Source organism: Rhinichthys klamathensis, unplaced genomic scaffold, assembly GCF_029890125.1.
Source record: "Rhinichthys klamathensis goyatoka isolate OS25496 unplaced genomic scaffold, OSU_Roscu_1.1 h1tg000507l_1, whole genome shotgun sequence".
NCBI lineage: Eukaryota > Metazoa > Chordata > Actinopteri > Cypriniformes > Leuciscidae > Rhinichthys > Rhinichthys klamathensis.
In genome coordinates, this window is record NW_026606988.1 from 150,002 (window position 1) to 174,545 (window position 24,544).

The 24,544-nt window shown below is 38.1% G+C and overlaps 1 protein-coding gene across 3 annotated transcripts; it reads right to left on the reverse strand.

Annotated features, from left to right (window-relative positions):
• Window positions 1-932: 932 nt before the first annotated feature.
• mylk5 (myosin, light chain kinase 5) lies at window positions 933-23,478 on the reverse strand. Of its 3 annotated transcripts, none has more exons than XM_056238074.1 (17): window positions 23,173-23,478; window positions 17,901-18,050; window positions 15,555-15,707; window positions 15,065-15,262; window positions 14,195-14,230; window positions 12,848-12,972; window positions 12,596-12,749; window positions 9,355-9,663; window positions 8,995-9,094; window positions 8,376-8,579; window positions 8,005-8,222; window positions 7,275-7,398; window positions 7,019-7,171; window positions 6,800-6,932; window positions 1,695-1,779; window positions 1,381-1,503; window positions 933-1,288 (listed from the first exon to the last, which is right to left on the reverse strand). In XM_056238074.1, exons 1-17 carry the CDS (start codon window positions 23,327-23,329, stop codon window positions 1,083-1,085), a joined length of 2,628 nt encoding a protein of 875 aa, XP_056094049.1. In that variant the 5' UTR covers window positions 23,330-23,478; the 3' UTR covers window positions 933-1,082. The 3 variants fall into 3 exon arrangements, with proteins under 3 accessions (XP_056094049.1, XP_056094050.1, XP_056094051.1); XM_056238075.1 differs by having other exon boundaries at window positions 17,901-18,046; window positions 23,169-23,478; XM_056238076.1 differs by having other exon boundaries at window positions 8,995-9,091; window positions 23,173-23,477.
• Between the last annotated feature and the right edge of the window lie 1,066 nt (window positions 23,479-24,544).

A 24,544-nucleotide genomic window follows, 5' to 3' on the forward strand; every position in this document is an offset into this window, starting at 1 on the left:
CCAAAAAAGCAGTTTCTCATTTCTTTGGGCAAGTTGCAAATGCTTTGGTACATCCATGCAAATGATTATGTACAATTCTCTGCTGTTTCCTACATTATCAATTGCTTATGTCATGTTGATCAAAATGTATTATAATGGGTCTCTGTTGAATTGTCTCACCCCCCACAACATTTAGGCATTAGTTCATAGCATAAGTCTTTACATGCAAAATGGTTGAACAAGTTGTCATAATCAAGCATATTTCTATACATTTCCATTAGACTTTTTTTCTAAATCTGTCCTCTTCACATTTCTACATTCACATTTATTTTCTTTGTGCTTTGCAGTGCTGTCTTTTCCTTTCTTTATTGCAATGACATGGTTTGTCAACAAATTACAGTACAAACAGTAAAAGCGTAAATGTGAATCTTGTCCAGTCTCTTGCAATCAAACTCCCACATACACTAAGGTGCGTAACATACAATTTACAATAATTGTGATCAAAACTTTAGCCATAGTTTACATCAGAACATCCCTCCAGAGTACACTGCTATATTGACAACATGACTAAGCAATTTGACTGTCTTATCTGTACACAATGACACAAGGACTTGTCATTCTGATGGCACTGACATGTTCATTGACAGATATTTACTTTTGAGAGATGAACTAAGGATTTTGAGACATGCAGCGATGAGTCGTTCACAAGAAGATCTATAACATATATTTATAAAACAAATAGGGTGAATTTAGATTCAGTTCTCAGAATCTATTTAAACTCAGATGTAAATTAAGCTGTGTAATATTTTGAGAGGTCACATACAATGCTAAACATCGCTCACTGATATTAATTGGTCAGACAGTGATGTTATGATATTTATATTAATCGCCAATGATATTAAACGGTCCAATAATATTCTCATAAACATAAATAATAATAAATGACAATAACATAAATTCGATTTTTTTTATTACAGTTTTAACACTGAATTCACATTTATATCCCCATTGATTGCATCAGTATATTTTAATCTCTCTGGTGTGTGTATGTTGTGTTTATGATTGTTTTGTGTGTGATATTATGAATCCATGTGTCTGTCTGTTTATTCTACAGTGAGTGTAGCAGAGCACAGCGCCTCCCCGAGTACATTAGTGGCTTTGCAGGAATACAGGCCGCTGTGGTGGAGAGAGATGTTCTCTAGGGTCAGTGTACAGCTGCCATTCTCTTCATAGTCCACCGTCACACACCCGTCCTGCAACTCCAGCAGCTCACCATCCCTCAACCACACCACCTCAGGGTCAGGGTAACCTGAAACACAAAGAGAAGAAGCTGTGACTTCATGAGAGACTGGCTGTGAAGTCTTGGAGAAGGTCACTGACATCCATCGGTGTGGTCCTAACCTGTGATGAGACAGGAGAGTTGGGCGCTTGAGCCCTGCGGGACGGTCAAGTCCGACGGAGTCTTGCTGAACTCAGGTTTACACTGAAGCTTCAGCTCCAGAGATTGCATTGCTTTATCTGTCTCTATAGCACATATAATAGCAAGAAACTGAGCTGTAAAATCATTTATCACTAAAATAAAAAGAGCATTTAACATCTTCAGTGAGACAGTTGGCAGAGATGTCACAAGTCACAAATGCTGACATTGTGCGTTATACTTGTTTCTGAAGCACATTGATTTTTTGTTCATGTTTAATTTCTTTCTCAATTCTCACCATCTACAGGGCTCAAGCTTGCAGAAGCCTCTGGTTTAGACAAGATAGCCATCCTCTTTAGAGCCAGCAGAGCTTTGCCTGTTTTCTAAAAACAGAGAAACAAAATGATAATGAAAGAACAGAAGTCCAATTCACTGACGTATGACTCTTATGAGTCAGTTGTTTAAAATAAATGAATTGGTCAAATAGATTGATGAGCACCCTGATCTGTTTGAATCATTCTAGAAAAATCTTGTGACATTGTAGATTTTTTTTTGCGAAAGTCACAGTACACATAAGCATTGAAATATAATTTTTCCATCCATCCCATTTTCCCTCATCATAGGATAGTTCACCCAAAAATTTAAATTCTGTCATCATCTTCTGCTGAACACAAAAGAAGATATTTTGAAGAATATGGGTAACCAAACAGTTGATGGCCTCCATTGATTTCCATAGTATTTTTCCATAGCCAGAAAAAAAAAGGATGTCAATGGAGGATAGGCTAGTGCATTTGTGGGAAAACGCCTAATCATTAATGAATCGACAGCCCATCGGCTAATTTTCAACACGTTTGCTCTTTTTAGATTGATGTCTGATGTCAAATGGCTGTCCCCTCAAATTGTGCCCCATTTTAAAGGGTATAGGGGGCTATTTCAGACAAAGCCTGTGATTGACTGTGTCACACAACACTGAACGAAATTCAATGACGTTTAGGCTGTAATGTGATTGGTTATCAAAGCACAAATGAACCAGGTTAGCAGTAACCGTTACGCTTTATTATCCAACGGTTGAGCAACGCAAAGTCTCTGGTGTGGTCCGAGATAATTTTCTCCGGCTTGGGGAGAAGGACCAACTATTGCTTTATTCCACCTGAAATCAATCAAACTTTTAAAGGTGCAGTGTGTAACATTTTTGAGTATTTATTAACAGAAATGCAATATGACATCCATAACTATGTGTTCAGTGGTGTATAAAGAACTTACTTAACAAACCGTAATGTTTTTATTACCTTAGAATGAGGCATTTATATCTACATAGGCGCGGGAATCCCCTTCTATGAAGGTCGCCATATTGTGACGTCATATTTCTACAGTAGCCGAACGCGAACAAACAACGCTACAGAGCGCGTTTCGTCACTACCTTGAAAGAGAAGCCGCAGGAAGCTAGAAGAAGCTAGTCATAAACACCGTGAGTAGTGACTTTTCCCTTGTCAGTGGTGTAAATATGTAGTTGGATTGTTTCATGTAACTTAATTCTTCTCCCTCGCTGTGTTATGGCTTTGCTATGTGGGGATAAATGTGCTGGTTAAGTTCGTGAGACAGCTGATTAGTAGGCTACTCTTGTCATTGACCGTAAAACAGTCACAGGAATCACCAACCCGTCGATCTTGGAAGCATTTTAAGTCGATTGAGTTTCCAAAATCAGAGAAAAAAGCCTATTGTGTGTGTAGTAAGTGTGCCTAGGGATGCGGAGGCGCGCGCGCTGTTACAATCACGTCATTTTTGGAGATACCCCTCGCTGCAGACTGTAGCGCGGTGACGTCATGTATACACGTCACGTATGTACGTCACGTATGTACGTCACGTATGTGTTACCACGCATGCGCAAAGTAGACGCATGTGCGCACGCGCAAATTATACGCATTTGCGCACGCGCAGTTCATTACAATCACTTCCGGCGATGGATTCGATGGCAGTAAGTCAATAAGCATTATTTATGCTGTTTTAACAATTGTTCTTTTGTGTTAACGGCTTTTAATTGTAAGAGATTCCATAGAGCGCATCAGAAATGTTTTAGATTTTACAAAAAATGTTATGTTTTATGATCTCATATTATCAAAATGACTTCAGCGAGTTTCAGCGAGTCTTAAAATGATATGTAGAAGTCTTAATTCGCCTTTAAACAAATTAAGGTTTGAAAGATGTCTTCAAATAGAGCAGAAAGACTTATGTAAGTAATGTAGTTGATTGTTCCATCCATTGCAAAAGAAATGTTGTTCCTCAGAATCAGATCGTACTGTAAAAGTTACATTCGTGAATGTAGTGAGTGTACTGTAAGTTATGTTAAATACATTTGTGGTGAAATTAATTAAAAAGTAATGGAGTTAAACATTGTATTTTGCTCAAATAAGATTCATTGTGATTCTCCTTAGTTGTTTTTATCATTTAGACAGCATAACTTTGTTTTTTTTTACTAGTTTATGTTGTTCATAAATAAATAAAAGTCTCTTAGGTACTTTACAGACAAAGCCAATAACTTTGTTAAAAAAAAAAAAAAAAAAAAAAACAAATATATATATATATAATTCCTTGTATGACTCTGTACAATATTAATGCCTTTCTTCAAAATGATTCATATTGTTTGTTCTGTATTTTATCTAAATTAGGTGTTGTGAACTGGAGTGCATTTTCCAGCAATACAAGCAAGAGTTCCGGGTGCCCTACTCGTTAACTCTGTGCTTGCACTGCAATATACGAGGGCTGGGGCTGCATGTGGGTGATGGCAGAAGGGGAGTCCTGCGTTGATTTTATTCTGATAAGGAGGTTGAGGGCTATGCTCAGTTGATTGTTTTTTCAATGATGGAGGGGAATTTCAAGCTGAGTAGGTGTGTGTGTGTGTGTGTGTGTGTGTGTGTCTGTCTCTCTCTGTGAGTCTCTGTCAGTGTTTGTGTGTGTGTGTGTGTGTGTGTGTGTGTGTGTGTGTGTGTCTGTCTCTGTGTGTGTGTCTGTCTCTGTGCTTGTGTGTGTCTGTCTGTCTGTGTGTGTACAGATGTATGTGATTATCTGTATTTGTACATATTTCTTTTACACAATTATCTTTGTTTTGAAATAAAAGTTATGACTGTTATGAGTTTGTTTTTTTGAGTTGGCATGCATAATATCGGATACAGAGATACAATGTGCTATATGTAGTTGGTTTAACTTCAAACTACTTTATTGGAATAAATATTTTATGCTAGCCTATATAATGCACAAAAATAAACAATTATTAACTATTAAAGGGGAATGATTGAAATAAGAAATATATAAGGTGCCATCAGTGTTTACAGTAATTTTGTAATTTACAAAGTGAAGTGCAATAAAAGACAGAATGAATCTAATGGCGCTTTTCCACTACACAGTACCAGCTCGCCTCGGCTCGGCTCGGCTCGACTCGACTCGCCTTTGTTTGGTTTTCCACTGTGTAAAAGTTGTACCTGTACCTGCTTTCGGGTACTTTTTTTCGTACCACCTCCGGCGAGGTTCTAAGCGAGCTGAGGCGAGCTAAGCCGATACTAAAATGTGACGTGAAAACAATGCCGACTGCTGATTGGTCACAGAGAATCTGCGTCATCATTGCACGCGCCAGATGGAGTATCCAGAATAACCCCGCCATTTTTAAATAGTTTGGCCAGAGATAGTTACTAAACTTACTTACTAGTATTATGGCAACTCGGAAGAATACGCCGTGGTCAAACGAGGAGGTGCAGACATTCCTTTGTTTGGTTGCCGAAGAGAGGATCCAGCGAGAGCTTGATGGGGCAACGAGGAACGAAATGCGTCGCTATGACGACCGGGTACTATTTGTGGCGGTACTTTCTGCAATGGAAAACGGAGCGAAAAGCGAGCCGAGTCGAGGCGAGCCAAGGCGAGTCGAGTCGAGTCGAGCTGGTACTGGTAATGGAAAAGCGCCATTAGGCTGCTGGTGTCCTTTTATAAATCCACCATTGAGAGCATTCTTTCATATTGCATCTCTGTGTGGTTTGCTGCGTGTTCTGCTGCCGACAAAAAGGCTCTGCAGAGAATCATCAAGACTGCAGAAAACATTATAGGATGCCCTTTACCATCTTTGTCAGACATTTCACTTAGTCGCACTCTCTCAAGAGCCAAAAACATCATCAAGGACAATACTCATCCAGGTCACCTTTTGTTTCAACTGTTGCCTTCTGGTAGGCGTTATAGGTCTATACAATCCAGCACCACCAGATTCAAAAATAGCTTCTTTCCAAATGCACTGTTTTAATGCAACTTTATACTGATTTTATACTGTTTTTATTTTTGTTTTATTTATATATATTATTTTATGTACTGTAAGGATTATTTAAATGTATTTATTGTATACACCAGTGGAGAGTGATCCCAATTTCGTTGTATTGTAAAGTACAATGACAATAAATGCATTCAATTCAATTCAATAGAATGTGAAAATAAACTTTAAATAAAATACTACACAGATATTACACAATAATACATTCTAAAATTTCTTATAAGTTTACCTTAAATCAGGCATAGTTAAAACTATGGATGTGTGTTTTACTTCTTTTTGCTGCTTTCATTATTACTTTAGAGTTTTTTAATACATTAAAATTTTTGTTAAATATTATGTCAAATTGACGCGGGGCGTCAAAACACGTGACGTAACCGCGTAACGCGCATGCGCTGTCGCCGCGATATATCGCATGCGTGGTAACACATACGTGACGTACGTACGTGACGTATTGTATATACGTGACGTCACCGCGCTACAGTCTGCAGCGAGGAGTACTTGCATTTTTGCCGCACGCACCTTTGGGCTCATGCGGACGCGTCAGGTTTAAACAACAAGGCTTTACGCTTTAACCAGCTCAGCCACAGTAACAGCTCATATTAGCCAGCTAAACTTTTACTACCCTGTTAGAAAAATATATAGTTGCATAGTTTCATGTGGTTCTTCTCCCTCGCTGTATTATGGGTTTGCTATGTGGGGAGAAATGTGCTGGTTACGTTCGTGAGACAATCAGCTGATTACTATCATTATATTATAACATTAAGACCCTTGATCCTCACCTGAAACTTTATCCATGATGTGGTTTATAATGGACTGTGGTACAGAAACTTGGTTTACGCTGGCTATTCTCTGCTGTCTCAGACGACGATGTTTGTCCCGTTTAGCCACCGTAGCTTCTTCGAAAGGGAGGGGTGAGCGGTGGGCTGAGCCCTTAGTGTAAACTCGCAACCGAACCGCTAGATGTCGCCAAAAGTCACACACTGGACCTTTAAAGTGCTTATAACTCACTTACTTGACGGTGTTGTTCAAATAACACCATGCAGTTAGCTAACCAAATTTAAAAGAAGTTAACTTGTAAATTAACGTGATAAGATTACCTTCCACTTCTGCCTAGTCAGGAATTTCTTCATCTTGTTTTTGGAAAGGTTTTTGGTGGCGCTGCTGGTGTTGTCTACACACGTATATGCCAACCAGGCATGAGCCATGGCATCTTCACATGACATCCTACGCCTGTCAAAGGGTTCAATGCACAGTTATGAATCTGTATGGACGCATCTGTATGATGTGTGTAAGGGAAGTGAAGGATAATAAAGCACCTGACATCTTTGCTGAGCAGAGAGCTAATGAAATCCTTTGCCAGGTCTGTGATCTCTTCAAAGCTCTCCTCATCAAACTCCCACTTCGCTGCTGTCACGAGAGCCAGAGTCTCTGTGTCACTTTCACCCTGGAATGGAGATTCACCGCTCAACCTACAAGAGGACAAAATCAGAATCAGATTAAATGTTATGGCATGATTCACCATAAGGGGGCAACAAGCGCTTAAGTGACTGGCAGTGTTTGAGCTGAGCTCACAGGATGTAGCAGATGACACCAATGCTCCACATGTCAGTGGCCGGACCGACAGGCTCAAAGTTGATGACTTCTGGAGCAACAAATTCTGGAGTGCCATGCATCACCTTCAGAGGTGTGTTGGGATCTAATGTACATAACAAACATACAGTGTTATATATATATATATATATATATATATATATATATATATATATATATATATATATATATATATATATATAGAGTTATCATCAATATTTTGACCTTTTTTTCATTTTTTAATAATTTTATGTGGTTTCCCCCCCTTTTTATTAGTTTTTAAAAGATTTTATTCCATTTTTAGTTGTAGTTTAGGTAACGATAAGTTAACTCTGCAAACATTTCACTCAGAGATCCCTTGTAAAAAGTACTGTGTATCAACAACATGGTACTTCGCTATAAACCATAGTACTGAAAGATTACCACAGAAATATTTGCATGTGTTGTATTTAGATGGTACTACGAAGTTAAAGAAAGAAAAGAAATGTAAAATCAATGTCATTTAGTTTTAATTTAACTAAATGTCATCTATAGCACTATAGCTAATATTATTATTTAAGATATATTGATTATTATATAATAAGTGGGATATTATTTTGACATTTTGAATGTGTATATTTTATAATATATTTTACTTTATTTTGTTATTTTATTAGACAATTTTATTACAACATATGTTGTCGTGTTGACAGTCTCGTCAGTACATTCGTACCCATCTTGCTAGCGAGTCCAAAGTCAATGATTTTGATCTGAAACCCGGTTCTGTCCACACAGACGATGTTCTCAGGTTTGAGGTCCAGGTGGATGACGTTTTGCTGGTGCATATACTTAATCCCGTCCAGAATCTGACGCATGTAGCCCACACTAGACACTTCTGTGTGCTCAAAACTATCATCCACAATACGCTCAAACAGCTCCCCACCAGCAACACTGCACATACAGACACAGATTTAGCTGTTAGATGCCAAAAATACTACAGTGATGATCAAACTATTGAAGTTAATGCATTGGCCCTGTTGGCATTTCTGTATATTGTTCTAAAAACATTGCACTCTTCAAAACACCAGCATGCAAGATACTCACTATTCCATCACCATGACCATCTCTGCCTTGTTATCATATGCGGCGAGACACTGCACCAGTTTTGGATGGTGTAAGAAGTTCATTAGCTCTATTTCTTTCCTCGCGGCTTCTCTCTCCTTTGCCCGACGACCTTTGTAGAACTTTCCAGCGCATACACGTCCTGTCTCCTTATGGGTCATCCGAAACACCTGGCCAAACTTCCCTCTGGGGAAGATTATGAAATCATTGTTTCTCTATATCCTAACTTCCCATTTATCTAGTTCTTGAGAATTAAAAGAATTTGATATTTCGCCTTAAATCAGTGTTTTCTGGGCTCAGTTCAGGAAAACCTTTTTTTATCACCTCAAATCTATGAATTACAGGTTATGAGGGATGATGCAATTTCCACTCAAAATGTACCAACCGTGACTCTTATTTTTCTTTTCGAGTCAGCGTCTTTGTGTAAGCATGATCATTTATCTAGGCATTTTTCTGGGAATCAGGGTTAAGTGTGTGGGTTGTTTTCTCTTTTTGATGCAAGTAAGTAAGCCTGTAGGAACATGTATGCACTCAGAAGTTTTGTCCTGTGAACGAGAGCTATGAGGCCCGCTGAATGTGTGTGTTTTATAAGGATACTTACACTCCTAGTTTTTCCAGGACATTATAGTGGTCAGAAAGTTTATTCTCAGTGTTGATGGTGACATTCACATACTCCACTGGTTTCTCGTCACAGGGCTCTGCTTTGAAAGACAACATGCTTTCATTGACCATGGGACCTCAACCCTTAGATTGCATCCCCTTCGATAATGACTTTAAATGCATTCTTCCTGTTTACAATCTGGTTAGTTACTGGACCTTGTTCCCATAATTGTGAGAAAATATTAGCTTAAAATTACAAGCCAGTAAGGGGCTGGATTTAAAGAGCAATTTATTCGGCATAAAATATACATTAAGACCACTAAAAGTCATCAACTTTTATAACATTTCAGAAAAACCTCACCTGGGTTGTCCATCCTGATTGGCTGGGACTCTTGGCTCGGTTCGCTGATGCCCACAGCGTTATAGGCCCTGACGCGGAAGCAGTATTCTCCCTGAGGCTGGAGTCCTGAGGTCACCCTGAGTGAGGTGCTCTTGCACTGGGCCGTGAGCTCTTTCCAGTGGTCAGTCTCACCAGGGCTTTCACAAACCTCCACCACGTATCCCGTCACAGCGCTGCCACCATCGTAAGATGGCCCAGACCAGGACAAAACCAGAGAGTGAGGGGAGAGAACGCACGCCAAGGGACAGGAGGCAGGAGGCTGTGGCAGGTCTGGATAAAAGACACATAAATACAAATCACATCATCAAATGTTTGTACCATTTTCTATGACAATTTAATTTAATTATTCTACATGTGAGGTGAGTTTTGATAAGGTAAATGTACTTTTTAGGCTTGAATATATCTGAAATATTATAGTACGGTTACTCCATTTGACATGAACAAGACAAGTAAAAAAATTATCTAGTGCTAAAAAGCAAAGTTTAGATAATATTTTAAAATTGCTTTGTTAATAAAAGTTTAATCCATTACATTACTTTTTAATGATATTATTTTATTTTATTATCTTATTTTATACAGTCCCTGTACAGTTACACCACCCAGGAATTCTTGTCTTCAAGTCCCTCAAAAATATAAAAAATTAATTTAAATTCAGGAATGAAAAACATTTTAATCATAGAACATTTTTTAATAACGCAATTGTTACGATTTTCTGGTCAGTAACCACTACGACGGAGAATTCAGTATTTATATTCTTTAATTAACTGACACTCAGGAGAATACAGGAATAAAAAACACTAAACGAACATGCAACGTTAACGCAAGACAAAACACTGGAGAGTAGTGTTGTCAAAAGTGCCGACTTGGGTAACATTTTAAAAAGAGCGCTGTTGAATAGAATCGTAAACACCTCTGATTGCCCATTGTGCTCACGCGCTCATCAAATATGTCTGTGATTGGCTACAATGACCAGCGCTTCAAAAACATGTTGTAAATATACATCAAGATGCTCTTCACCGAGCGCTTGCACAGATACAAAAGGGAGCGTTTGAAAGCAGGCGTCTATCAGCGGACCGGTGTTTACAATTCCGCTCAACAACGCTCAAAGGATCACATTTTTTCAATTTCAGTACTCGTCACCCAAATCGGTAATTTTGACTACACTACTAGGGAGACTTATGGGCTTAAATACAGAGGGAGAAATTATGTAACTAAATGAACAACAGGTGAACTTAATCAGTAACTAAGGGAACAAACAAAAAAAACGACTTTATTCAACTATTCATTTCCTTTTCTGTGGGCCTCGAGATTTCACATAGTGGAACTACGCAAAGCTTCTGTGTTGCACGTCACCCGTAGGCTCACTATTGGCCAACGCTGGTCATGTGTGTGATGCGTGTGACGTACAACCTAGAGGCTTTGCGTAGTTTCACTACGTGAAATCTCGAGGCCCACAGAGAAGAAAATGAATAGTTGAATAAAGTCGTTATTTTTGTTTGTTTTTTGCGCACAAAAAGTATTCTCGTCGCTTGATAAACTTAAGATTGAGCCTCCGTAGTCACTCGGACTATTGTAACGATGTCTTTCATAACTTTTGGGCCGGCCAGTTTCGATCCCTTAAAGCCACACTGTGGAACTTTTCAACCTTTATAATATATTACCAAAACCCATTGAGATGGTACATCGACTTACAATAGGTTGAATGACACGTCTGCCGAAGCCTGAAGGTGTCTGTATCGCTTTTACTAGCACTATGTAACTTCGGGTTTCGGGTAGGAACCCGAGCACAAAAAGAACTACAAAATTCGACCGCTTTACGGCATACGTCACTTCCCCCACCACCCCAACTTCCTCAAATTCTAACGTGAGAGCTCAACCTGAGCTCAACTCGCGTTTGATTGCCGGCGTCTGTATGTTGTCGTCATGGCTGAATCAACAGCTACTCGGAAGAAAGCAAAGATTTTGTCAGAGGAGACCAAAAAAAGAAAAAGGGAGAGTTTAAAATAAACATCGGCATAAAAGTGTATATAATGTAATATTTACTGCGAATTCGTGTAACAAAACTGATATAAGTCACAACATACTGCCGTATACAAATGTAAATGTTTTTTTTGTTTTTTTTCAGCTCATATGTTTGTATTTGTGTAAAAGGAAAAACAAACTGAAGACTACAAATAACGGAAATATGTAGTGAGTTATATCAGTTTTGTTACACGATTTCCCGACTACTCGATTTCATCTCCAACCCATTGCAAAGAGATCCTGAAGACGTTAATTGTTTGCTTCAGGTGTGTTTGATTATGGTTGGAGATGAACTGTGCAGGACAGACGATCGGCAGGAGCAGGATTGGGCAACCCTTGTCAATGCGACTTACCTGATCAGACATTGTTTTCTGCGTATGCTACTTTTATTCAATTTGTTTTCTGTATAGGATTTATATTATTAATCTTATATTTATATTAATATTTTGGTCAGTAGTGAATCGATTAACTTTCTCCAACATACAAATCAAAGGCCGTCTGCACACACATACAGACACGGGAGGTTGACCGGTTGACTGTTTGTTGACTTTTGCGACAATGCTGCGGCGCTTGTGGCCTCTAGGGGCACTAGACGTGAAATTTACAGGTCGAGCGCACCCTAGTGGCCAAAAGTTCCACAGTGTGCCTTTAAGAACCCTATGGAGGAGTGATCCAGCTCTCAGATGTAATCAAAACTATCTTAATTTGTGTTCCGACGATGAACGAAAGTCTTACGGGGTTGAAACAACATGAGGGTGAGTAATTACTGACAGAATTTTCATTTTTGGGTGAACTATCCCTTTAAGGTTTATACATGCTAGTTTCCATGGCAGAGTTCAAGATGAATCTTCTCATTACTACTGGAGCTTCCAGTTTGCTAAGTTTCAAATGATTATTAATCAGCAAGCACAAACTATGCAAAACTATCCAAATTCTCACTCCTTTTCATTCACTCCTTCAAGTGAACTATATTAGTGAAGTAATGTAGGGAATACTGAATGTGGTATAGGGGGTGATTTTGAACACAGCATATATCACCTTACAATGACAGGGCACACAGGCAAACAGGAACAGGGAACACAGAACCAAAACAGAGCATACACGTTACAGTAATAGACTAAAAACTGAGCATCACAACCTAAATAACCACTCAATGTGGGGGTTGTCTGTCTGACCTTACCAATGACATTCAGGGTCACTGTGTGTTGGGCTGAACTTTTGCGATCTCGCACAAATATCGTGTAACGTCCAGAGTCCTCAGGAAGAGCTTCAGAGATCACCAGAGAACTGCTTTCATCACAGGAGTCTATATGAAACCTGGAGCTTTTCACCACCTTCAGAAAGACAGCTAATTATACACCTAAACAGGAGGACCTGCAGTATGAAACGTGTCTGGATTGTGTTGTGTTAGTGTGAGTGCTTGCTTATTTACCTCTTTTTTGTTACAGACCCAGCAAGATGCAACAGGACAGCTGCCTTTGAAGACACACGTCAAACGGGCCGTCTCTCCAACATGCACCTCCAGCCGATCGAATGAATCTACAAACTGCACAGGTGCTGTAAACACCAGCCCATAAGAAATAAAAAAAAAAAAAATCTCTCAATTGTTTTTCCTAGACAGCAATGAGATTAAATGGAGAGCAAATGGGGACTTTTGCTTAAGTCTTTCACTTCTCGGATTTTTATATAAAGGTAAAATCCATTGTAATATGCTTACAATTGTCTCATTTGTGTATATTATATTATATTATATTATATTATATTATATTATATTATATTATATTATATTATATTATATTATATTATATTATATTATTCATAATAATGAATAAAAATAGTCAAATAAGACAATTGTAAACGCAGCCTCATTTGAAGATTTTATATTATATATATTTTTTTCACCATACTGCAATTATTCAAATCAACACACTCAAATGAACTTGACTGGCTTGATAAAAGCCTGATCTAACCGCATGGTACCACAGATAGCAGTGTGTTTTACATGAAAGACCAAAAGACCTAAAGAAAACACTCATTATTCAGTGCTTCATTGCCCAGCCCAGTTTCAAACAGAAGTACCAAAGAAAATGCTGATAACATGTTGAAGTGATGCTTATAAACTGATAAATTCCTATTTTTATACCTCAGTCTAAGTATTTGGGATCCTTAAACTGATTATCTGTCTGTAAGGTATAAATACACAATCTAAGACAAAAGTTGATGTTTAATGGTAGGTTTTATCGAAGAATATTGCTATGGACAACAAGGATTACTGTATTTAAAAAGAATAAAGTCATTCTTAAGATCAACATTAGTAGTCAGGACACAAAAGACTGTATTCAGCTTCCTGTTATTCTGTATACAACACTAAGAGCCCCTGGAAGAGCCAGTCGATCTGGAAGTTAAGATCAGCAGAGTGAAACACAGCCGCTCAGAGCAAATGACTCCTTTTTTGAAGCAGGTCACAGTGGTTACACTTTAACTCGCAATTCCAGACAAAAAAAGCTTTAAAAGACATGGTGTTATTAGAATATTAAGAAAAGCAAAGCAGGTGTGGGTGTGGGTGTGGGAGGCTATAAATCAGATTGGCTTTAAGAAATAAGGAAGGAAAGAAAAGATCTTCACTGAAATCCAGAAAATTGTAACAAAAGTCTGGGATTCAACTGTTAAGTTATGGTATGAAGAAAAAAGGATAAGAACAAGTAAATCTTGCACCAAGAAGCAAAAAAGATGCAAAAGTAGAACTGAAAGTGGAAGACAGACATGTTGATGGTCTTACCTGTACCTGAGCTGCTTCTCCTTTTGACAAGCACCTCTGTAACATGACACAGAGACAACGTGTTAAAGAGCATAGATAGCACAAGCTTTGCCTATCATATAAGGGAGGAGTCAAGTGATCAGGTATGCGTGTCTAAGAAAAATATTCAATAGATTAAAGAGGAAATGCTTTAGATGACAACACCATAAATATGTTAACCAGTCAGGAAATAGTCCTTTTTTATTATCTATTTTGCTAACACTATATAGACAGTTTTCATGTTACATTAATTACATTAGTTAACATCAACTAACAATGAACAATACTTCTACAGCATTTACTAATCTTAGTTAAAGCTAATTTCAACATTTATTAATACATTAAAGTCAAAAGTATTTGTTAACATTAGGTTATGCACTGAACATGAAAAATGAACAGTTAGATTTTTTACTAACATTAACAGAGATTAATAAATGCTGTATTAGTGTTGTTAATTGTTGGTTCATGTTAACTAATGCATTAACTAATGTTAACAAATGAGACCTAATTGTGAAGTGTTACCTTTATTATTATACATTTATATTTAAAAATATATATTATGTCGTATATATACATTATGAGTAAAAATAAATAAATATACTGAGCATAATATAATATAATATAATATAATATATGAGCTATGTATAATAATTACATGGAATAATTGGATTTCTAATGTGATAAATTAAAGTGCTTTTTAAAATCACTTTAGAGATGTAGTTTAGGAAGTGACACCACCCTAATGACAATGAAGCTTCGGAGGAACCAAAAATGTTCCATGTATTAAATGACATTTCCTACACTTCAATATTTCAGATTAATTCATGGGTAAGGCCATTGTTTGGGACATACCTCTTTTGAGTGCTGGGGAGCTTGTTATAGGACTTCCTGTCTGGGGCGACTGTGGGCCTTTAAAAACACGGATGTCATCCGGGACGTTCTGAGTAGAGTTTAAGACCCCGTTTACCATATCAGGAGTGTGAGAAGAATTAGGATGTGAGTGAGATGTTTGGGTCATCTCGTTATGGATCCCAGCAATTGTTTCATAGTCTACAGTTGATTTGTTAGAATGAGGAGCAAAAGGGGAGTAAATAAAATAAGAGTGAGAAAAAAAAAATTATATTAGAGAAGGTAATTAACATTGATAATCAATCTTCTGTATATGATGTAAACAGAAACACCTGCACACTTCTGCCTCTTACAGTGCTACTGTAGTAATGTTAACTGCCCCCAATCCAGCCCAGCAAACCCATACTTTTAAATAGACATTCAATGCTCTTGTAGAACTAAACACTACACAGTATACACTTTAGACTAAAGTTGAATTTGAGTACATACTTGCCTCTCACACACACTGCTGCACTGCTGGATGTTTTTCCTGCTGTGTTTTCGGCCACACAAGTGTAAGCCCCAGCATCCTCCGGGAGACATTCCTTAACTACCAAACTCACCTCTCTTCCCACAAATGAGGATTTACCAAACAGCACAAACTCACCTAAAATGGTTATGGTTGTAACAGATGGACAGAAAAAAGAGAAGGGGTGACTTTGTAGCATTTAAGGATTAGTTCACCTCAAAATGAAAATTTCCTAATAATTTACTCACCCCAATGCCATCCAAGATTTCTTTCTTTCCTCAGTGGAAGAGAAAATAAGTTTTTTGAGGAAAACATTTCTGGATTTTTCTTCGAATAATGGACTTTAATGGCAACCAACGTTTTGAAGTCCAAATCAATGCAGTTTCAAAGGTCTTTAAAGTGTTTCAACAGGCTGTGCACGATCACAGCTGAGGAAGATGGTCTTATCTAGCCAAACGATAGGTCATTTTGAATATTAATATTATTAATATTACAATATTACACAAAGACATAAATGTGTTATTCAACATACAATACAATTTGAACTGATGCAGATCAGCTCAATCCGAACAATTGTAGTTAAAAAGAATATGTATATACACTCACCTAAAGGATTATTAGGAACACCATACTAATACTGTGTTTGACCCCCTTTCTCCTTCAGAACTGCCTTAATTCTACGTGGCATTGATTCAACAAGGTGCTGAAAGCATTCTTTAGAAATGTTGGCCCATATTGATAGGATAGCATCTTGCAGTTGATGGAGATTTGTGGGATGCACATCCAGGGCACGAAGCTCCCGTTCCACCACATCCCAAAGATGCTCTATTGGGTTGAGATCTGGTGACTGTGGGGGCCATTTTAGTACAGTGAACTCATTGTCATGTTCAAGAAACCAATTTGAAATGATTCGAGCTTTGTGACATGGTCCATTATCCTGCTGGAAGTAGCCATCAGAGGATGGGTACATGGTGGCCATAAAGGGATGGACATGGTCAGAAACAATGTAGGCCGTGGCATTTAAACGATGCCCAGTTGGCACTAAGGGGCCTAAAGTGTGTCAAGAAAACATCCCCCACACCATTACACCACCAGCCTGCACAGTGGTAGCAAGGCATGATGGATCCATGTTCTCATTCTGTTTACGCCAAATTCTGACTCTACCATCTGAATGTCTCAACAGAAATCGAGACTCATCAGACCAGGCAACATTTTTCCAGTCTTCAACTGTCCAATTTTGGTGAGCAAATTGTAGCCTCTTTTTCCTATTTGTAGTGGAGATGAGTGGTACCCGGTGGGGTCTTCTGCTGTTGTAGCCCATCCGCCTCAAGGTTGTGCTTGTTGTGGCTTCACAAATGCTTTGCTGCATACCTCGGTTGTAACGAGTGGTTATTTTAGTCAAAGTTGCTCTTCTATCAGCTTGAATCAGTCGGCCCATTCTCCTCTGACCTCTAGCATCAACAATGCATTTTCGCCCACAGGACTGCCGCATACTGGATGTTTTTCCCTTTTCACACCATTCTTTGTAAACCCTAGAAATGGTTGTGCGTGAAAATCCCAGTAACTGAGCAGATTGTGAAATACTCAGACCGGCCCGTCTGGCACCAACAACCATGCCACGCTCAAAATTGCTTAAATCACCTTTCTTTCCCATTCTGACATTCAGTTTGGAGTTCAGGAGATTGTCTTGACCAGGACCACACCCCTAAATGCATTGAAGCAACTGCCATGTGATTGGTTGATTAGATAATTGCATTAATGAGAAATTGAACAGGTGTTCCTAATAATCCTTTAGGTGAGTGTATTTATTTATTTATTTTGAAAATGACCTATTGATCGTGCACAGCCTGTTGAAACACTTCAAAGACCTTTGAAACTGCATTGATTTGGACTTCAAAACGTTGGTTGCCATTGAAGTCCATTATTCAAAGAAAAATCCAGAAATGTTTTCCTCAAAAAACGTATCTTCTCTTCCACTGAGGAAAGACATGGATATCTTGGATGGCATTGGGGTGAGTAAATTATTTGGAAATTTTCATTTTGAGGTGAACTAATCCTTTAAGAAAAGATAGACGTTTGAGTCAATTCAGTCAAGATTGAGTCAAGATTCAATTTTTCTGTATGTATGTGTAACGTTATCTATATGTATGCATGTAATTAATATGACTTTCTTGATATTTCTTTTTTAAATTTACTGAACAATTTAAATTTACAAAGTCAAGTAAGGAAGAGGAACTTGCATATGAAAACATAATTATCTTCAGTGTACATATTCTTACCCAGACTACAGTAGCAAACTCAGTATTAAGAATAAACAAAAACTGGACTCACCATTATGAAGCCAGGAAACGTTGATTGGCTGACTCCCTGTGATAGTCCCTTTCAGTTTGATGTCATTTCCTTCATCCACTATACAGTCCTCAAGGGGTTCAGTGAAAAGCGGTGGATCCAGGCCCCTTGTATGGCTGTGTTTACCACTCTCTAGCTTGACAAAGAAGAATAGTTACAGATATTTATTATACACCAATGAAGAACGGTTTTCAAATTTGCTCCAACAGCACTGGGACTTTTCACTGTTTGTATCACACTGGCTGAATTTGCGTGTTCCAGTCAGTCTGTGTATTAGTGGTGGGAATTTATCAGCGATGTTTTTTGTTGGTTACATCCTTACCAGTAGGGGGCAAGTGACTGAATGAATCAGTTAAATTAATGATATAATGACTCGCTCATGAAGACAAACACACCGATTCATTCAGGTACTTAAAGGGATAGTTCACCCAAAAATGAAAAATTCTGAGTCATTTACTCACCCTCGGGTTGTTCCAACCCTGTATACATTTCTTTGTTCTGTTGAACACACATGAAGATATTTTGAAGAATGTGGGAAACTGAACAGTTCTGGGGCACCATTGACTTCCATAGTATTTTATTTCCTACTATGGAAGTCAATGGTGCCCCAAAAAACGGCCTGGTTACAAACTTTCTTCAACATATCTTCCTTTTTGTTCAGCAGAACAAAGAATTGTTTATAACAATAGGTGTGAAGCGGCTCTACGCAGACCGATCGGTGTATGACTTCAAAGTACAGCGAGAGCAATTAGAAAGCAGACGGCTCCATATGCTTTTGAACTGCTCTCGGGGTACTTTGATGTCATACACCGATCTGTCTGCGTAGCTCTGCTTGAAGTTGAACACACCTCATTTTATGAGTAAATCATGAAATCATTCAATCAACCGATTCATTCAAAAGCACTAGTTCCTTGAGGAACGCCACTGCTCTTTGTTGTTTAGAGACTCTGGCTTTATTTGGAAATAATTTGGTTGGTGGAGCAAAAGTGGAGCAAAAAGATATTTTTACTGCAAAACAAGATCAAAATACTGATTAAGAACATTGTTTTGTTTTTTTGCCATAATAAATAAGAGCTTAATATTAGACCTAAATCATACTGTATAGTGTTTAACAATAAGTTCACACAGGAAGAAACCAGGCTCGGATAAATGAAGAGATGTGTTTCAGTAAACAGCTGCTCTATCTCTTAACATCCTCGCCATCACACCTTTTGTCTAGAAACAGTGCTTATTTTACATGCCACATAAGAATGGCAAAAAGCAACAGAAACTGTAATAAAAAATGATCAACAAAAGAACAATACAACTAACAAAATTAGTTGTTACTCAAAAAAGCGGACTGAAATCAGACCAAAGTATTGAGCTAAACTGTGATCTCATCTGACACTCCTCCAACAAACCTGTTTCTGTTTAAAAAACCATCACTTACCTTTTGTACATGGCATTGGGTGGAGCCTTGTATAATACAATTAACCTATCAAAAGTATGTGTTTGAACATAGTAACTTTAAAATGTGAATGGCCTCTTTTGTATTTTTGTCTTTTTAATGTCATTTAGCCAAGGGACACATAACATGTAATTTCGATTAAAAGAACTAGTCATTCTAGTCCTCCTGTCTTAACAATGGACCAAACACTTTTGTTCTCACTGACCTGGTAGATCACATGGTCTTTTGATCTGGCCTAAAGTAATCCTTGTTTGTTCATGCAAACATTTTTTTTACTGGTTGTTATGGGAACACACTGTCGAAAAAATAAAATGGTGACTCCAATTCTGAGAAGAACAAACTGAGATGTTTTTAGTTTCATTCTTTGTGCTGTGACTGTCATGTATCAGGTGATAAGATCTAAGAAATGAAAGGAAGGAACTAGTGTTGTAATCATGTTAAAAGGCAGTTCAGAAGATAGCAGCAGGACCATCAAACATACATGTCTCACACAAGCCAGTGCATGAAACGCAAAACAAAAGCCTGGTGTTCAAATTAGCATGGAAGGAATTTCCTGCCAATAGTGACCTCTTGCCTGGTCAGTAATTTGCATCCTGAGGCAGATCAGATTTGGTTCAAAAGTCTGAGACCATTTTAAACCTGTAAATACACAGAACGGTTGAGGAACGTTTATTTTGAAACAGAAGTAAAGTTAGGCTGTAAAATTAAGAAGAAATAAAAAAGAGATTAAAATGTAATTCATGTTGTTACATCTAAATGAACTGTTTTTTTGTTTCCTAAAAAATGTTATTTAATCTGATTAAATCAACCTGACAAATTAGGGTACACTAACAAAAGTAGTTTGTATGGATTAGATCCATGGTTCTCAACCAGGGGGCCGTGGAAAAGTTCGCTATGGCTGGTAAACACCTTTTTACTACCATTGGTCTGTGACGATTACATTATAGGTAGGTGTGCGCGGAGGCTCCTCCTTTCACGCGGAAATCTTTTCTGGTTCATTTTCCGGTTCACTTCTCATGTTCAGTCCGTCGAGGTCAGGCGTCCACGAGTGAAAACATGAACACACATTAACAAATTTAAGTTGTACTTCTGATGAAACGAGACACTGACACTGTTTTTCATGTTTAATACGGCTTAATGCTTGATTTTAAGCAATCTATTGTATAAAGTGCTATATAAATAAATGTGACGTGACATTACTAGAGTGCCGAATTGCAGAGCTCGTGCAAACATATGCTATGATCAGATGCTTTATTTATAAAATGCTTGCTGTTTTATCAATTTTGTTGTGCGTTTATTTTGTTATTGAGAGGAAAGCGCGCAGCACATATTTACATATTCAAATAAAATGCCATTCTCAGCAGCGTGGTTTGGTTCAGATGATCGCTAACAGTATAACGTTATCGCTGCTCAAGTATTTCGAACTTCGATTTACCCCTAAGCGAACAACGAAAAAGAACTTTGCATATATCGGGGCCGTGAGTTTTCAAACCTCTATTTCATTCAACTGTTGTTTTGTTAAAGAATGTACAGTTCTCGAAACTTCAGGAATAACAAGAATAATTGACCGTTCGCAAAGACCCGCCCCCCTTAGTTACTGTCGCTATGTCCGACAAGCTACGCTGGCTCTCACACACACACCATGTTCTCACGCAGTGAAAAATACATCGCGGACTGACAACACGCTGACAGACAGGACAGACCAGGTTACTTTTGATATGAAACATATTAAACAAAGTCTCACCTTTCAAATTTGGTCTTTTAAAAAAAAGAAATTTAAACAATAAATACCGTTTTGTAGCTCTTTAATGTGTCGTGACAGATCGCTGTAGAGCATCAGTTAAAGCTGCCCGTGATCCGATCATCTCTTCCTTCTAGTTCATTTATAGCATCAAATAAACATGAATGAACATAAGAAGGAATGTTGTTTTTAAACGCAGAAAGGCATCAGTACATTCCGTTTTTCAAGTTCAAATCCTCTCATGTTAATCTACTAACTCTCCTGACTGCTTTGTCGGACAAAATGGCGGATGGCGAAGTATGATTGGTCAGATCACCTGTCAATCAAGCTCCCTGCGAAGGGTCAATTGTGGTTAATTAATTCCCAGTTTCTGTTAATAAAAATAATTACAGCAGAAAATATCATGGCTTATGTGTCAAGATTACCAGTGAGAGTGCCCATCATTACCACCAGAGGGCACTCCACCTCGGACTATAGGGGATTATCACGCTTCTGGGTTTCATGGGCGGGATTTGTCAACTTTGTGCATGTCCACTTCTGACGCAGTTCAACAATGGCTGAAACGAAGGCTAGATGTCACTGCTCTGTTCCACTTTGTAAATCTAACCAACAACGCTAACCCTACTTAAGTTCTCATGGATTCCCGACTGAATTGAGTATAAGGAAGAAGTGGATTAAAGCGGTTCGCCGGGATTAAGGTCCAAACTTTAAAATAAAACAAGGTAGCACGTTTGTTTGTAGCCGGCACTTTAGTGAATCAGACTAATTTACCAGGAATGCCGTATAAATAAACTTAGTGTAGTCCGTCATCAGTTCGCCAGAGTGATCGGTGATTCAACGGAAGTGGCAGTGCACAAAGATCACTGAATGCGGAAGTACTACGTATCAGCGTGATGATCTCCCATTGTCATTTCCCTACATTTCCCATAACTCTCTGCCTGGACTCATCATCCCTGATTGCATCCACCTGTGTCTCATTACCTTGGTTAACTCACCCTAATAGCCTGGTTTTCACATTCATTCCCTGCGAAGTCTTGTATGTGTAACACTGCATTTCTGAGCGTTTCCACTGGTTTCCATGTTCCTGGTTTTATCTGCCTGTGTCCTGGTTTTCCCGTTCCTGTCTCACCCTCGGATTTGTTTGTCATTGTTTGGACTGATTACCCTGTGCTTTTGACCACTGCCTGTTATACGGTTTATGATCTTGGATTTTCCCATTAAAAACTGTATTTGGATTCTCAACCTTCGTGTTTCAGAGCAGTTTGTTACAATATGAGGGGTCTTCGAATATTATTTTGCACAAATCGAAAAGCTTGAGAACCACAGGTTTAGATAAAGTAGAAATATATCCATTAGGTTTTTTTTTTTCCCCAGAAAGTGATATTTTGAAATGCACATTGCAATAATTTAAACGTTATAATGTTTTGCTGGTAGTTTGTAATTAAACATTTTATTAATTTAGAAAAAAAGGCAAAATTGTGCAAAGCATTTCCACTAGTGGTCTCAAAGTTTTGGACCCCACTATATATATCAGAATATCACAAACCTAGTAAGCCTAGTTTGTATTGTAACTGGTGGAGTAAAGTACTCTAATAAGTAAATATCTTTATCAGAAGTCAGCCTGGTAGTGGGGAAAAAAAATCCTTTCAGGCAGGTAATAAGATGTCCTATCTGTCACATAAGAATGTACAAGATTTCCCCGTCTAAATCTGGCTGAATGCAGTTGTGCAGTGAACTCCCCATCACCTATTACAATCCAAATGGAGGGAAAGTGAAAACAAATGCCTGTCAATCTCAGATGAGTGTTAAATGAAATGCTGATTATTAACCATGACGACTCTATAGAGGGATTGTCTTAAGAACAAAACTTCCTGCAAAGATCACTCATCTAACCACACATAAAGATCATGTTAACCTCAACATGTTTTTAAATGCAAACATCCAACCAACTTGCCCGAACCCATATACAGAAACACAAATAGGCTCTCTGGAGTATGCAAAGACTGACAGACACACTCACAAACACTTGTGTGCAAATGCAAAATTCAAGAAGTTTGCAGACTTGCCTGTGCTGAAAGTCTCTTCAGGCTTCTTCACGGCTGTGTTGAATGTAGTTTTGTGTGTGGGTCTGGACCCTTGTTCACTGGCCGCCTTTGACTGGGAGCCTGACAGTTGTATCCTGAAAGTGGACACATAAATTGTCTTCCCATCAGTGATACTCATTTCTCCTCTCTGTATATACCCGCTTCATAAAACCCAAGTCATTTCCCAGCTTTCTTATCAGACGCCTCGTATTTTCCTGTGTCTGTTGCACACACATGTCCTCTGACCTGTGTTGTTCTCTGCGTTCTTTCTTTAGTTTCTGACTCCTCCCCACCACTGAAGCCTTATTCATTCGTTCTGCAGGAGATTGTCCTCTTGCTGGGTTAGATTTAGTACCTCCCCACAGACCTCACCCGCAACTATCACACCATTTCACCATATATCTTTAACAGTTTATTTTCACACACTGTGGCTATGGTAAGAGAAAGAGAGAGAGAAACATAGAGTGGGTGATAAGAGAGAACATGTTATGTGTATGTTATATTCATTAATACTTTGGAAAAGTAGACCATATTGTGTCATGTCAGTGATGTTTATTTAAATCTATTTGTGTGAAAAGGGAGACAAAGATAGACAAATAACAGATTAAAAACTGAATCAAAGGTCAGGCATTCCCCATTCCTTTTCCTTCTGTAATTACTGCCATGTTATCAGTTGAACTTTGCTTGTGTGCTTGTTTCCATTGGAAAGAAAACTGTGCTTGATTGTTTCGAATCTGTGTCATTTAGTCTGCAAATTCAAGAACATTTCAAGAAGTCTCTTATGCTCACCAAGACTGCCTTTATTTGATCAAAAACAGTAATAACATTTTTTATATATTAATAGTAATATTGTGAAATATTATTACAATTTAAAATAACTGTTTTCTATTTGAATGTATTTTAAAATGTAATTTATTCCTGTGTTGGCAAAGCTCATTTTCAGCATCATTACTCCAGTCTTCAGTCACATGATCCTTCTGAAATCATTCAGATTTTTTTTTTTCTTGATGAATAGAAAGTTTTGGAACAGCATAAATGTCACTTTTGATTAATTTAATGCATCATTGCTGAATGAAGAATATAAATTTACTGAGTAACGTGTCAGCTTTTATGTAAACAGCATTTGTACTGTATGTAAACCAAGCTATTTTAAGGAGTGTAATGAACAAAAATCCACGTGAAAACCAGATAGGTCAAGTGAGCAAAACTCCAGTGTGCAGTGGTGTGTGATGAGGAGCTGTTTGCTTTGGACATGCCAGTCCACAGAGAAACCCAAACATCCACTAAAGACCTTGAACATGTGAACACACTCATTTGGAATCAATAATGCAGAAAAACAATGTTACTGTATGTG

Bases quoted from the DNA above. Each gene is read 5' to 3' on its own strand.
- mylk5 (XM_056238074.1), bottom strand. From the start codon at position 23,329: ATGAGTATCACTGATGGGAAGACAATTTATGTGTCCACTTTCAGGATA. The intron at 12,973-14,194 runs GTAAGACCATCA...TGGTGTTTACAG, and splicing joins GAGAAGCAGCTCAGGTACAG to CACCTGTGCAGTTTGTAGAT. The intron at 7,172-7,274 runs GTGAGCTCAGCT...GTCCTCTTGTAG, and splicing joins GGTGTCATCTGCTACATCCT to GTTGAGCGGTGAATCTCCAT.